At 41.8% G+C, this 14,153-nt stretch overlaps 2 protein-coding genes across 2 annotated transcripts in view; one reads left to right on the top strand and one right to left on the bottom strand.

Moving 5' to 3' along the window:
• Positions 1 to 133: 133 nt before the first annotated feature.
• Positions 134 to 6,269, top strand: LOC112158826 (rhodopsin). Its single transcript, XM_024292420.2, has 5 exons — positions 134 to 1,022; positions 1,143 to 1,311; positions 2,522 to 2,687; positions 4,844 to 5,083; positions 5,489 to 6,269. The coding sequence occupies exons 1-5, from the start codon at positions 662 to 664 to the stop codon at positions 5,609 to 5,611; spliced, it is 1,059 nt and encodes a 352-aa protein (XP_024148188.1). The 5' UTR covers positions 134 to 661; the 3' UTR covers positions 5,612 to 6,269.
• A 133-nt stretch (positions 6,270 to 6,402) lies between these two features.
• plxnd1 (plexin D1) overlaps positions 6,403 to 14,153 on the bottom strand; it is a 74,362-nt gene continuing 66,611 nt past the window's right edge. Inside the window, exons 31-36 of the mRNA XM_024293277.2 lie at positions 13,892 to 13,996; positions 12,789 to 12,952; positions 12,545 to 12,692; positions 8,540 to 8,680; positions 8,389 to 8,463; positions 6,403 to 7,343 (exon numbers count right to left, since the gene is read on the bottom strand). Coding sequence (XP_024149045.1) covers positions 7,227 to 7,343; positions 8,389 to 8,463; positions 8,540 to 8,680; positions 12,545 to 12,692; positions 12,789 to 12,952; positions 13,892 to 13,996 — 750 coding nt within the window. The 3' untranslated portion in view covers positions 6,403 to 7,226. The remainder of the gene's footprint in view (positions 7,344 to 8,388; positions 8,464 to 8,539; positions 8,681 to 12,544; positions 12,693 to 12,788; positions 12,953 to 13,891; positions 13,997 to 14,153) is intronic.

Below are 14,153 nucleotides of genomic sequence, written 5' to 3'. Positions count from 1 at the left end.
TTGAGTTTAAACCTGGGGATTTGTGTTTGTGTAAGAGCCGAAGGCGGAGTGCCAGTTATGAGTCGCACATCTCACTGAGTCTAATTACACTTGATGGTGTGAGTGGAGCTCTGCTCCGTGCAGTGGTTAGGGATTAATCTTTCACAGATGCAAATAAGTTGGATTGTTTTGAAATTTCATTTGCAAGCTGTCCATACTGAAGGACTGAAATCATAAACATTTCTTTGCCTCGCCTCCTCCTCCTATCTCCTGCTCCACATGACAGTAATGATGGGGTATATATTTAGCCGTCGTTACGTTCTTCCACTTTGAACCGTCTTTTCCATGCCGTATATTTTTCCTCCAGGAGTTTTCTCTCCTGCGCCGTGCTTTGCGTGCACGCCTGTTTGTTAATGTGCGCGAGGTGTCTCGGTCCGTCTTAATTCCATCTCTGCTAACACTTCTGCTTCATCCATGCCCCTAATCCGGCTGGCCTATTAAAAGGTGCTGCACCTCCTCATGGGGCTTCGGAGAACCTCTCATTTCCAAAGGACTCATCCCTCCATCCTTTCTCTCTCATTTCCACCTCAGCTGCACCACTCGGCTCCCCACACAGAACCAGATTCTAAGAGGCACAGACTCTTTCAAACGGCTTTTTGAAGACGAAAAGGCATCAGCAGACATGAATGGCACTGAGGGACCTGACTTCTATGTCCCCATGTCTAATAGGACTGGGTTGGTGCGAAGCCCGTTTGAGTATCCTCAGTACTATCTGGCGGAGCCCTGGAAATACTCGCTTCTAGCTGCATATATGCTGTTCCTCATCATCACCGCCTTTCCCATTAACTTCCTCACCCTCCATGTCACTGTCAAGCACAAGAAGCTGAGAAACCCACTGAACTATGTTCTGCTCAACCTGGCGGTGGCTGACCTTTTTATGATAGTGGGAGGATTCACCGTCACTCTCTACACAGCCCTGCACGGATACTTCATCTTGGGCGTCACCGGCTGCAACGTTGAGGGCTTCTTTGCCACTCTGGGAGGTAAGAGACGTGGTTTTTTAGATCAAAGATGCTACTTTTAGTAGAAAAAGTGTTTGATGCCAAAGGAAAGATAATGCAAACGAGCTGCTTGAATCTAACTGCTGCTCTGTTGTGTCTCAGGAGAGATCGCGCTCTGGTCTCTGGTGGTTTTGGCAATTGAGCGTTACGTTGTGGTGTGTAAGCCAATGACCAACTTCCGCTTCGAGGAAAAACACGCCATCGCTGGGCTGGCGTTCTCCTGGGTCATGGCCCTGACCTGTGCTGCCCCCCCTCTGTTCGGATGGTCCCGGTATAGTATGATGCAGATGGTTTTTGCTCATTATACCAGTTGCACAAAAACTCAATGATTTTACTCTGTTTTTTATAGTGGGTATTACAATTAATTGATTTAATCAATTATATTTTTATGATTCAACCAGATCTGTCTGAGGCAAGTTGTTAATCGACACAGACCATGATAAATCCTTTCAAAATGAACATAAATGATTGTATTAAGCAGGGAAAACGGCATTTAGTTCGAGACAGGGTGGATTTATTATCCGCTGTCTCTATAACATAAAAACGACCAAATGACATCAGAGCAGACAACACACATGTGATGACAGCAAAAAAAAGTTCAAGGCATCCCAACAGTAAAATGTGAAAACTTCTAATAATGTAGACATGTGACCATACAGTATGGTTTAGGTAATGTTCTGATAATGTTCCATTTTTATTAATCTGATGTGGAAAAACAACAGTACTTCAGGAAACTAAAATGTGAATGGACTTGTTAACTTGTTTGTTTGTACACATATTTGTTTACAATTACAATTATCTTGCAAAAAAAAAAAATGAAATCTGGAAAACTTCACCCACACTGCTCAGTACCAGGTATTTATTTATCTCTGAGTCACACTGGTTGAGATTTTGGCTAAAGATGTTCTGGATACATTTTAGGTCATTGAATTGGATCAAATTGGATCATTTAAAATGAGACTATATTGACTCTGAATCATATTAAATTCAAATTAAACTTTATTTTTAAAGCATGTTTCCTGCTACAAAGCAACTCAAAGTCCTTTCCATAATAAAATAAATAATAGTAAGATAAAAAAAACAAAGTTAAAATATAAAATAAATAGTTTCAGTATCAGTAGCAACAAATTAAGAAGTGAATCAAACAATTATTAAAATGAGTCGTTACAGCCCATTTTTTTCATTCATATTGTCAATTATTAAAATCTGGACTGAATAAACCTGAATTCTTTGGATTAAATTGAAATAATCTGATTAATACGCTTTGGTTTGATGTTTCTTGCTGTTTTTCTTTGTAGCATAAGTTGGCATTTTAAGAGTAGAGTGAATTGAAACCATAGTGACCCTACAGTGATCTTTTTTTCCTTTTTACTTCTTATTTTTATTGCATCACCACTCATGTAAAATGAAAAGATAACATCAACCATTGTGTGCAATCTTGTTGATGACATTTTTTAAGCAACTGTTATGTGTGGATGCAGGTACATCCCAGAGGGAATGCAGTGTTCCTGTGGGATTGACTACTATACTCCCAAGCCTGAGATCAACAACACCTCATTTGTCATCTATATGTTCGTCCTCCACTTCTGTATCCCACTCTTCATCATCTTCTTCTGCTACAGTCGCCTGCTCTGCACCGTGCGAGCGGTAGGAACACCTCTGTCAATGCAGTATTAACAATAAGGTTGTGATATATTGTTTACCCTTGCAGGAAAAAAAAATCTGGTTTCTCTCTTCTCCTTTTAAGGAGCGAGAGCATCACAGAGTCGCGTGAGATGTGAGGGATTTAGTGGTTCAAGGACACTTCAGGAGAGCAGCTCATTGCCAACATGGCAGCTTAGACACAGGTCTTCTGGCCAAAGGGCAATCTGCCTGCTTACTGTGTCATCCTTGTGTCCTTGTTAATTATATGGAAAAATACAAAAAGGATGTATGACCAGTTCTTCTTACTAAAACATGGTTGAAGTCAAGATTTTTATCTCAAACTGAGAAGACATGAACAAAATACTCTGATCTTCTTTCAAAGCTTTAATAACATTTCTGGTGAGTTCTGCTCCTAAACTTTAGGCTTTTTCCTACCTTTGGTGCAGTATATTTTTAGACCATAAAAAATAAGAGGGTTTAATGTACTCCACCTCCTCTCAAGCAAACTGTCTGAGTACACAGTGAGAGGTGCACAACACAAACAGACTTCCAGAAGAAATGGACCTGTGTATTTCTCCTTAGTCTGTTAGATACTACGAGTGGTCAATACAGTTTTTATGTATATACTGTTAGTTATTTAAAGTTAAATGAGCAATAATAAATTTAAAACTTCCATTCAGTTTAAGATATGGAAACTAATAGCATAAAATAAAGAAAAGGTGCAAAGTAGATGTTTTGGTAATAGCTTTTTTTGGTAAAAGCCTGTTAAGTGGTTCCACGTTTGTAAAGGACATGCATTTCTGGGAGAACAAATCCATGTATTCCATGAAGTCTCTTTTGGTGGACTGGATGGCTAATATTTGAAGAATCATTAATTTAATAAAGTCCTAATTACCATGCAGGAGCATAACGGTCCTCCACATGTTCAGACTCCAGTGCATGTGCTGCTGATACCAGCACAAACAGTGCTGAGGGTGAAGGGCAGGCCTCCTGCAGCACTGATCGGTATGTGCAGTCTGTTCTGGATTGTTTGGGCAAAGAGCTGCCGGCCGTATCGTTCTGCAAACTTTCACTGCAAATCTGTTGAAGACTACTAATGGTTCTGCCTTTTTGAGGTGTTATCCTTACAGGCCTACCCATTACAGGGAACCGGTTTGATGCTAGAAGCTCTGAACGAGTCAAAAGCAAGAGGAATATAATCTGCCAAGCTGTCTGGCATTGGCAGAAAAAAAAATGTTGGCAAACTCTTTGTGGGTGAAACCTTCATTCTTAGCTGGCAGATGCTGCTCATCCCACAAATGCATGTTTATTACAACTGTGTCACCGTAAAAAACTGTTATAAACAGACTTCCTGTTTGTGCTAAATTTACAAAATCTAAAGTTTTAATGGTGGGAAAATGTAAAAAAGTTCATTAAGTTTTAACAGATTAGAAAAAACAGATACAGTTTAGAATATTACATCTAAATATTAGATTTTATCTATAAACTGGTCTAATCTGTGTTATTGGTTAGTTTTGAGTTTCCATATAAACCATGCATGTCCAAAGTCTGGCTCGTGGATCAAATGCATTTAAGTTTCTGCCTGGTTCCTGTAAAAAAATAAATAAATAAAATGAAAAATAAAAAAATCATACCGCGAGCATTTAATCATGAATAATATGTTAAATTTAATGTGAACAAAAAATGAATGTTGAGATTTCTGGTTCTAAAATGAATTTTTTTTTTGGTACAAATATAGTTAGATGTTTTAAGAAATGAGAAAGTATCCCATTGCACAAATGTTTATAAAATAGTTACCGGTAATTTGCAATTAATGCCATTCGCCCATTGATGCCTATTGATGCAAATATGCATCAAACAACTTCGGCTTCCAAATTGATTCCATTGATTTGATTTGGAATTGAAATTCCAAAGTGATTATTATTCAAAGCTGGAAATAAATTCAGGCCCCAATGGGTTAAAAGGGTTCAAAATGCAAATTGAATAATTGGCCCTAATACATTTTCACCTCACCAAATCTTTCACCAAAAACTTGGACATAAAAATGCATTAATAGCTTTAAAGCTAATATTACACCATTACGTAAAACTTTTCAGAATAACTAATGTTTTGTTCTCCACGCTGCCTTGTTAACAGGTAATAACTGTGTCTGTGTTCAGGCCGCGGCGCTGCAGCAGGAGTCTGAAACCACCCAGAGAGCAGAGAGGGAGGTGACCCGCATGGTCATAGTCATGGTGATCTCCTTCCTGGTGTGCTGGGTTCCCTATGCGACCGTGGCGTGGTACATTTTCGCCAATCAGGGCACAGAGTTTGGACCGGTGTTCATGACAGCTCCTGCCTTTTTTGCAAAAAGCGCCGCTCTGTACAACCCAGTCATCTACATTCTCCTCAACAGACAGGTATGTGGGAAAAATGTCCTCAAAATGTCACCAGAGCTTCAATTTGAGCTACTGTAGTTTGGTTTGTTGGGATGAAACTCATATTTTTTACATAAATATTCCAAATCCACATTGAAAATGATTTATATGTTTATCATAAAAAGAACTGCTACTTCGAGGGATGGGGTCTGTGTCACATGTCAAATATTTGAGGTTTGTCTGCCGGTTCCACCACATTTCCTCCTCATGTGATCTTTTTATTGCTTTGGCGAGTACAAACACGTCTAACAGTGTCAAAGGAGATTTATTGGAGGGTTGTATTAGCATCACTCATGTGAGATGAATAAAATGTTAATCACATGACAAACCGTAAAAATCTCCTTACTCTGACTTTTCCTCCCCTCCCCCTCCCCTACTAACCTCCAGTTCAGAAACTGCATGATCACCACAGTGTGCTGTGGAAAAAATCCTTTTGGGGAGGACGATGTCGCCACTGTCTCCAAAACCCAGACTTCATCTGTCTCTTCCAGCCAGGTGGCTCCTGCTTGACCCCTCGCTTCTCTTCCATCAGCTCCATCTGTCCCCCCTCCCGCCCGGGGACCCACCGCCGCCAGGCAGCCAATGCCTTCCACGGGCCAATCCTCTTGACTTACCTCTCAAATTGTCCTCGCTGCAGTTGGCACAACTGCAACGACGGCGGGACCAACTCAGCGAGGAGCCAGCATTTGCATTTCCAGTCCATTTAATCATGGAAAGTGTTCAGCTGGTCTCATCGAGTTTATTTTAAGGGTTACGGTCCGGATGATCGTCCAACTGAACACCTTCCAAGCTCCCCCACTTTCCATGAAGTCACATAATAGCTGAAAATCTATTTCGTCTAAGCTCATTATCTCATTTCGCCCCCATCAGCCACTGTTTAAGCAGTTGTTGCAGCTACATACCTACAAACGAGCGCTTTTCGTAGTTTTATGAACATCTAGGCTTTAGCTGATTTTTCATTACTACAGGTAATTCTTTCCTTGGAGGCCTTGTAGTCACACAGCTGAGATGTTTAGTCCTCTTTTTGCCTGGAATGTTATGAAAGCGACTCTTGGATGAGTCTGTATGTGTTTGATAGTAAAGAAGTAGATGCTAAAGTGTTAATATTTGTTAAAAAATAATCAGAGAACTGTACTTTGTAGAATAAAGACTGTTTTGTATCTTGCATAAAAAAGTGTACGTCTGCATGACTTTTCCCTTTTATAGTGAAAGTTCTCACGAGAATGCCCTAAAAATGTCCCGATTCTGCAGTTTGTGGACTCCTGGAATGAGAGGTCAGGTCATAAAAAAGCTGTCACCACTTAGAAACACTTTAAAACCCTAAATACTGTCATTTTATTTCACAAACAAATGTTTTTGGCATCACAATTTATAGTTTCTCCTCAGGTTATATTGAGCTCACTTTTTTCTTTAATGTAAATTTTCCCTCTTTAAATCGATTCCAACATTTAAATTCATTTGTTCACAAGCACACTGATTAACACTTCTACACTGATGCAGCTCTTCCCAGTGAACTACATCAAAAAACATCTCATTTCAGAATTCCCAGTCCTTGTTTTTTATTCTCCCTGCTCCTCCTCAACCCTTCATCAACCTGCAAAGCACACTGGGACGTAACGCTCGAAGCACCAGAGGGAGTCAGTCGCTCGTCTTCATCGACCACACCTGAGAACATTGCAGGTTTTGGGAGATGGAAGGAGTCTGCCAGGTCCTACTCATCCTGAACAACAGGCCACTTGAGAGCATTATAACACATCTATAAATATTGCTATTGACATTATATTACAGTACAGTGCATCATTGGCTCATTCCCTCCAGAAAAGGGCTCAGTGCGTTAAGATTGCCACCAGGGCTTACTGTATAGGTCCCGTTTATTGTGAAGACATCCGAGAAAAAGCTCCTCCACATTCCTTCTAAAGAATAGCGCAGCCGGAGTTGAATTCTATCTGTGTCACGCGACACAAGAGAGGCAGGTTGAAGTCCGTCACTCCTCCACTGGTCACCTTATTAACAGTCTGTGGGAAAGGCGGTCGCGAACAATATCTCCTTTCATTCCCAAGAAACTACGCGTGTGGGAGGAAGGCAGCTGGCAGAACGAGAAAAAGGAAGAAGACTTTGACAGGGGTCAAGCTTCGCTGCAGCACTCATAGATGTTGTCCTCCATGAGAGCGATGACCTGCTCGAACTTGTGGTGCAGCTGAGTGCGACGTGCGGTGGGGTTAGCCTCCAGAGCGTTCGCCACCTGACCGGGGAGGGGAGATAGAAGAGAAAAACACGACAAAGATGACTTTGAACAGCCGTCAAGCGTTCATGCATCCATCTATCTGTCTGAGGAGAAAGAGGGAGGAAATCAGCCACCTGCCTGGACATAAGACGGTTTAACAAGAGAAAGAGAGAGCCACAGAAGAAGCACGTGAAGTGCTTCAGCCTCTTCCCTCGTCTTGCCTCCACGCCACAAAAGCTTCAGCTCTTCACATATTTACAAAGCCCACATCTGCTCTGTTTTTCATGCCCGATAGTTGTCACCGTGTCAGTGGGATTTATGGGCTCTTAGCAGCAGTGTGCTACCAGGCAGAGCAAACTGAGGCAGGGGTGAGAGAATAGGCAATCAGAGGCTATTCACATGGCTCTGTGAATCAGAGTCTAAGTCCCTGGCCCACGTCGGTACAGTAGCATGACAGGGGAAAGCAGCTAAACTGTAATATCATGGGGGAGCTCCATTAAGGAACAGTCATCACTGACTAAGCCTCTCTGGAGAATACTCATAGCGGCGAAGAAGCATGGGGGAGGACAGCGGGAGCTCCAAGAGAGCCGGTTCAAGGCAAAACAAGGGAGATACCAAACAGCAACTGAATAATATCACAAATCAGATACGGGTGTTGGATGACGAGATGGTAAACAGCATGCTGTTTGCTTAAAGTGAAAGGTAACTGTGGGCCCGACAGAGATGACTGAACACGCTCAATGGCGGCTGCTTTCTGGATAATAGGCCCCATCAGATTGTTTTCCTTCTTAACAAAAGAAAAGCTGATTTTTCATGCATGTATTTAATCAGGTCATGAAGTGACAGGTTGCCAGGCTGTCTACAGTATATTACATCTTTCAGTGTGGCTTTGATCTGCTACACTGATGCGTCACGCTCTTGTGACCATCTGTGAAATGCAATACAGCAGGTAGGGCTCAGCGAAGGTGTTGTGGCTGCCAAGAAGGACCCGCCTGAACATTCAAACTTATCAGATTTACATCTGAGATAGCAAAAACGCGGAGGTAATGTAAGAAAATCTCACCTGGTTTCTGTATCTCTTGGCATAATTGTAGATTTCTGTCAAGGCCAGGTTGGTGTTAAACTCATTTCGGTACTTCTGTAAGAAGATGTTCAAATGTTAGCTCAGTTTTCAAAAGAAGAACTAGAAGGTTTAACAGAGCTGGATCACCCACTCTTGACTCTTCTGCCAGGTGAGCGTTCATCTCCTGTTCACTGAGAGGAGGCATATCCTGGATCTGTTGATAGTAGCACTGCACTCTCTTCTTGTACTCAGGGATTTCCTTGGCATACAGTAGCTTGTTGGTAGGAGAATCCTGGAAAAAGAAGAGTCAAAGAACAAAATGCCAGTTGAATTCATCAAAGCTGCTGCTGGGTTTGAAACATTTCACACTGTTCGCCCGTGGAAGGATCCATAAACACGAGCCAAATGAAATGGAAACAGAATGGTGGAATATATATATATATATATATATATATATATATATATATATATATATATATATATATATACTAATATTTTTCTAAGACTGTGTTGAGATCTTTAATCTCTGATGTTTTCCAATATGTTCCAAACATGTAACTGTGAGCGGGGTATTGATTGGAATTTGCTCTGCTCTACTTAACAAGGTTACAAAAGCGGGTGGGAAACAGTAAATGAGGGTTTAGTTGAGTTCACCCACCTGAAAATCAAAAATCACGCCTCAGATAATCAAGAAATTTCAGCTCTATTGAAATCCAACCATCAGTTAAATAAGAACCCCTCCATTGTCATGAGTAGGAAACAGGAAAATATTAATTGCAAAAGTTTTGATGCCAGGTTGACAATGATATCCTTTGTGATATGATTTTTTTTTCAAATCAGGAGTCAGTAAATAATTGCTTCAAAAATGGGGGCATCCCATGCGCAGAGGTAGAGTGGTTGACCTCTAATCGGAAGATTGCAGGTTTGATTTCCTGCCCTCCGTACCCATTCATCAAAGTATTCTTGAGCAAGACATTGAACCCCACATTACTCCAGGTTGATGGCAGTGTTAGGCTGGCTGTGGCTGTACAACACTTTGTAAACATGCAGGAATGGAGCCCTTGAGGCCGGGAGTTGCCTATCCATGATATAAGTATACACTATTTACCATTCTGAAACCAGCCCCCGGTGGTCTTTTAAGGAACTGCAACATTTGGTTCTTCTAGGTTCTTCTCTGCTTACAATTCAGAACCGAATGTGGGGGCTTAAAATTAATGGACTGGAAAAAAACTGAGTCCGCTTAATTTGTTCCGAATTGAGTCCTAAACCCTTGCTTTTGAATTCAGACTGGGATCTACGGGAGATTTCTGGACCAAACCTTGTGAACAAAACCATGCGTCGTGGCTAAAGAACTCTTCAGTCGTTGGCCAATAGTTATGGAGGCACAAATAGAGAAAGATGGAGGTGCTGCACTTTACAAATGCTTGTCAGGATAGTTCACTTATTCAAACTTTTTATTTTTGCTGGTCAATTTTAAACTTCTGTATGAAGGCCAGGTTCTGTACTTTTTACTGCAACTATGGTGGAGGCATGCTGCAAGGTGGTTACTGGAGACACTACAGATACAAGGAAAACTGACAAATGTTTACGACATTTAGATCAATGTTAAAACAGAGTGAGAAGCAATGTGTATCACATTAAAAGTTGTTTTAATGAGCCTGCATTCATCAGACCACATTTCAATGAGTTTTATCGCTGCTCCACGTCTGTCCGCTAATAATCGGCTATGGTGGCCATTTTGGTCCAGTTATTTCGCTCTCGGAGTGGATCGTATTTAGACTGAGCAAACTGAAGTTTAGTAAGATTGGAAATGAACCGAGACCACTTCAAAAGATGGGTCAGAGAGTGGACCAGGACCCGGACCAGTTACTTGTGTGTATTCAGACTGAAACTTTGTTCCGGATTATCAGGGGAAACAAACTTTTGTTTCACTTCAAGCGAATCAAATGTGTCCAGTCTGAATACATCATGTCTTTTTAAGAAAATATTTTTATCAGCACAGTTACTTATTTCAGGTTATCCTTCACCACTGAAGTCATTAAAGACTTCTTCTATTTCTGATCTACTAGCTTTTTCCTGATGTGGTCCAGTTCATTTAGACAAGATGTTGGTTGCTTGTGATCTTAATGGGCATAAAGTAAAACAATGGTGGGAGGGAACTGTTTCCTTCCTACATAACATCAGCAGGAGTCAGCCAGAGAACATTCCAGTCTAAACATCTCTCCCCTCACAGTCAGTTCAGCTTCTCACACTAGTGTTCATTCAAGCAGGAAGAAAAGCAGTGGGGCTAAAAGGCTGTGGGCATATTCGGGCTTCAGTGGTGGCTACTGAGCTTTGCGTGTGCGTGTCGAGGGGGGAGGATGTGGCGTTAGTGGGAGTGAGAAGGGAAAAAGGAGAAAGTAGGGCAGGGATACAAAGGGCGTAAAAGTGGCTGGCAGCCACAGCTTTCAGCATAGTTGAAGGTGCTTACGACGCACCTTCACATTTCTATGTGTCACCAGTTATTTGTGTCACCCATTGTGCGTGTTAATTTCGCTGAGGAACTGAAAGTCCGAAGCCACGGCTGCTCCTTCCAGTGAGGAACCTTCTCTCTTCCTGTCCACAAGGTCACTTCCTGCAGCTCACCCATCTGCCTGCAAACCCCCCTGTGCCCCCCCTCCAAACCTCAATGCTCTCTATCTTGCCAGAAAAGATGGTTTCTGTAAAAATCACCAGCAATGCTTAACTTCCAACCCCCTTGACCCCTGCTGAGCTGCTGCTAATCCCAAACTTGTCCCCTTCAGTGTTGTAACCTGTAGCTATTGCACAGACACACACAGCCCACTCTCCTTGAACTACAGGAAGAAGTGCTGCCAAATCCTTGAACCTGGTGACACATCGGACATGCACAGCCAGATGTGACTTGACAATTAAGGAGTTGCAGGCTCACCCGTCTTGTCACCGAAAATTTCATGGGTTTTTATGGATATGAAATTTTCTCCCTGCATGTAAATGTGCAAATAACTGCTGCGGAGCTGCCACAGAAATGAGGTATATAAATCAGAGCCTCTCCCATAGAAAAAGGAGCATTATTTGATGAGTCCGCAGCTCCCTTCAGGGAGGAAACCAGTTACAGCGAGACAGGAAACAGAGCGTGCTCAGGGTCACTGTGTCTGAAGGATGAGACAGATTTGTGAGCAGTGAGAAGAACACTGACTACAAAAAAAAGAAAAAAAACAGGCAGAGAGGTGGACAAATATACACCCACCACACATCCACACACAAAAGAAGCACAGAGGGACAACGGTGACACTTGTGACCTTGGTTGGGCTGACATTGCTGAAATAACACAAGGAGAGGTAGATGGAGGTGATGAGGATTCACAAAAGGATTCAAGAGGTGTGTGCGCGCAGAGTGATGCATTCATGGGTTTAAAATTTAGGGAATAGAATGAGTCAGTCAGTGATGTTTCCATCCTTTAGAATATTAACAAATAATCTCCTTTACATTCAACCCTCACTCCCACACACACAAATACACACAATAGTGCCTCTTTTAGTCCTCAGAATGAATAAGAATGGATGTTTGTCAGCAAAAAGTGTCACAAAAAAACAAATTCAGAACCTGTATGATCTAAGGAATAAACACACAGATAACACAAATGTGATTTAAGACTGTTAAAGCTAATAAGAAACTGCAAGGAACAACAGAATCTACACAACAACCTGAGAACTTGGCTTCCTGTCAAACTATTCAATGAGGGCATGAAACAGGACTTTGTTTCAAGCCATTGGCCTTAACTTCTTCTTATCACTGACGCACCAATCACAGCGTGAGATGCAGTCATGGTTTGGCATGCTACAAGAAACAGTGCCATTTCATCTAATCTCCTTTTCATCGAATAATCCTGCTCCTCATGTGGGTTTGACCTTATGGATATGTTCCCATGAATACCAGCCAGAAATCCAGGATTCCACTAAATCATCAACAATTTACTTCTGTTGCTCAAATGTTAATCTGTTTATGAAGAACCTCGTTTTTGTTGCTTAGCATCTTTATTCCAGACGGAAAAGTTCAAGACGGTTAAAAGTGAAGCTTAACAGAAGCACATCTTTGACTAGTTCACAAGATGTGTCTTAAACATTTGAAAGCGTATAGGAGAAAGTGACAGGCTCACCTTGCCGAGTTGCAGGTCAGAAATAGAGCAAGCGTCGATGAAAGCCTGAGCGATGACAGATAGGCAAGCGTCCATGTGATCTGTCTTATCGATGTCAAACACAAACTGCGGGTTCTTCAAGATGTTCACCCAGAAACGCAGAGGTAAGCTGCATCAAGAGAAACAGATAAGCCTCTCAAATACCTGCCCCATCACAGCCAGGCAGAACAAAGACGGGCTTCAATCACTGCATTTAGCCGACTACCTATTGGTTTTCCAGATGTGCAGGGTGTCTGGGTCTGTGATGCCCCGTTTGTCAGCTTGCTCCTCGAGGAAGTCAAAGAAGTATTTGACAGCCAGAGGGGGGCAGTCCGGAGGGATGCTGAGGATGGCCTGGAAGAGGTCATCTAAGAACTTCTGCAGAGTTCCCTGTGGAGGAAAAGAGTAGACCGAGTCTGAAGAAACACAGTCTCACATGGTGTGGAAACTGTATATGTGTCTCTTGAGGTCTTAGATGCTATGAAAACATGAGGCAGAAGTTAAGTTAAAGTCTCACTCTACATATCTTTTAATCTAAGCGTTCCCAGTGTCTTTTAGGTATAATTATGTCATTTTTAGCCAAAGTTAAAAAACTGTGTCGTTTTCTAGGACACAGTTTCTGCATAGTGGCAGTAGTTAATCAAAAATTCGTCTCTGAATTGTGAGTGAGACTGTTGACTTCTTGCCTGCTCACTTCCCATCAACCCCTTCTTTATGCAATCTCCCGTAAGCTTACAGAACCTCATAACCCCAATCTAACATTAGTGGTGCAACAAAAATGGCAAGTGACATTGGAGCTATCCATCTGTAGTTTTGAGCATGGACGAGGAAAATTAAGACGTGCATGGATCTAGTCGTCTGCAAGTGGATGTGTCGAAATGGAGCCAGAGCAGGGAGCTTGTGGCTTCTATTTAACAATTACAAGCTTTTTAAACTGCATTTATGCCTACTCCTGATTCACGACGATTTAAATGAAGAAATACTCAGAAACCCAATTTTAAGCTGAATCTTCTTTATATAAATGCTCCATCATGAGAACGGGGGCTACTAAAGTCAGATATACAATATGCACATTGATGTTTGCAAAAGTTTGGATGTTTGTTTTCGTGGCAGACGTGCAGACACGATGCAGAGGCCAGCTCTAGGATGACATCAGGAACTGGGCGGAGCGGCAGGCGGAGCCTCATAGATTAAGGCGTCTTACTTTAGGGTAGGAAAAAACCCACAGAAATAATTCATATTTCATAAATAATTTGTTCTTTAGTGCGAAAAAGGTAATATATGATCATATATTTATATATGGGTATGACATGACTCCTTTCTGGTTACCTTTGTGGACAGCAGGCGCGTCAGGTAGATTTCTGGCAGTACTTTTTTACGATGGCTATGCCTGTGGCCTTTACTGTTTTCAAAGAGCTCATCATGAGGTAGGACCTGTAAAACAATAGGGTCAAAGTTACTCACACACTATTAAAGCATTGAACTTGAGCTAACCAAAAAGTCTGAATTTTTAGGATTAAACTTTGGGTTAATTTAAGGCACAGAATAACAAACAGACTTAGTGGATGTGAGTGGGGAATTTCTCTGGGAT

The sequence above is a fragment of the Oryzias melastigma genome, linkage group LG7 (genome assembly GCF_002922805.2).
Source record: "Oryzias melastigma strain HK-1 linkage group LG7, ASM292280v2, whole genome shotgun sequence".
In the NCBI taxonomy this organism is placed as follows: domain Eukaryota; kingdom Metazoa; phylum Chordata; class Actinopteri; order Beloniformes; family Adrianichthyidae; genus Oryzias; species Oryzias melastigma.
This window is presented reverse-complemented; position numbering and strand designations above follow the sequence as displayed.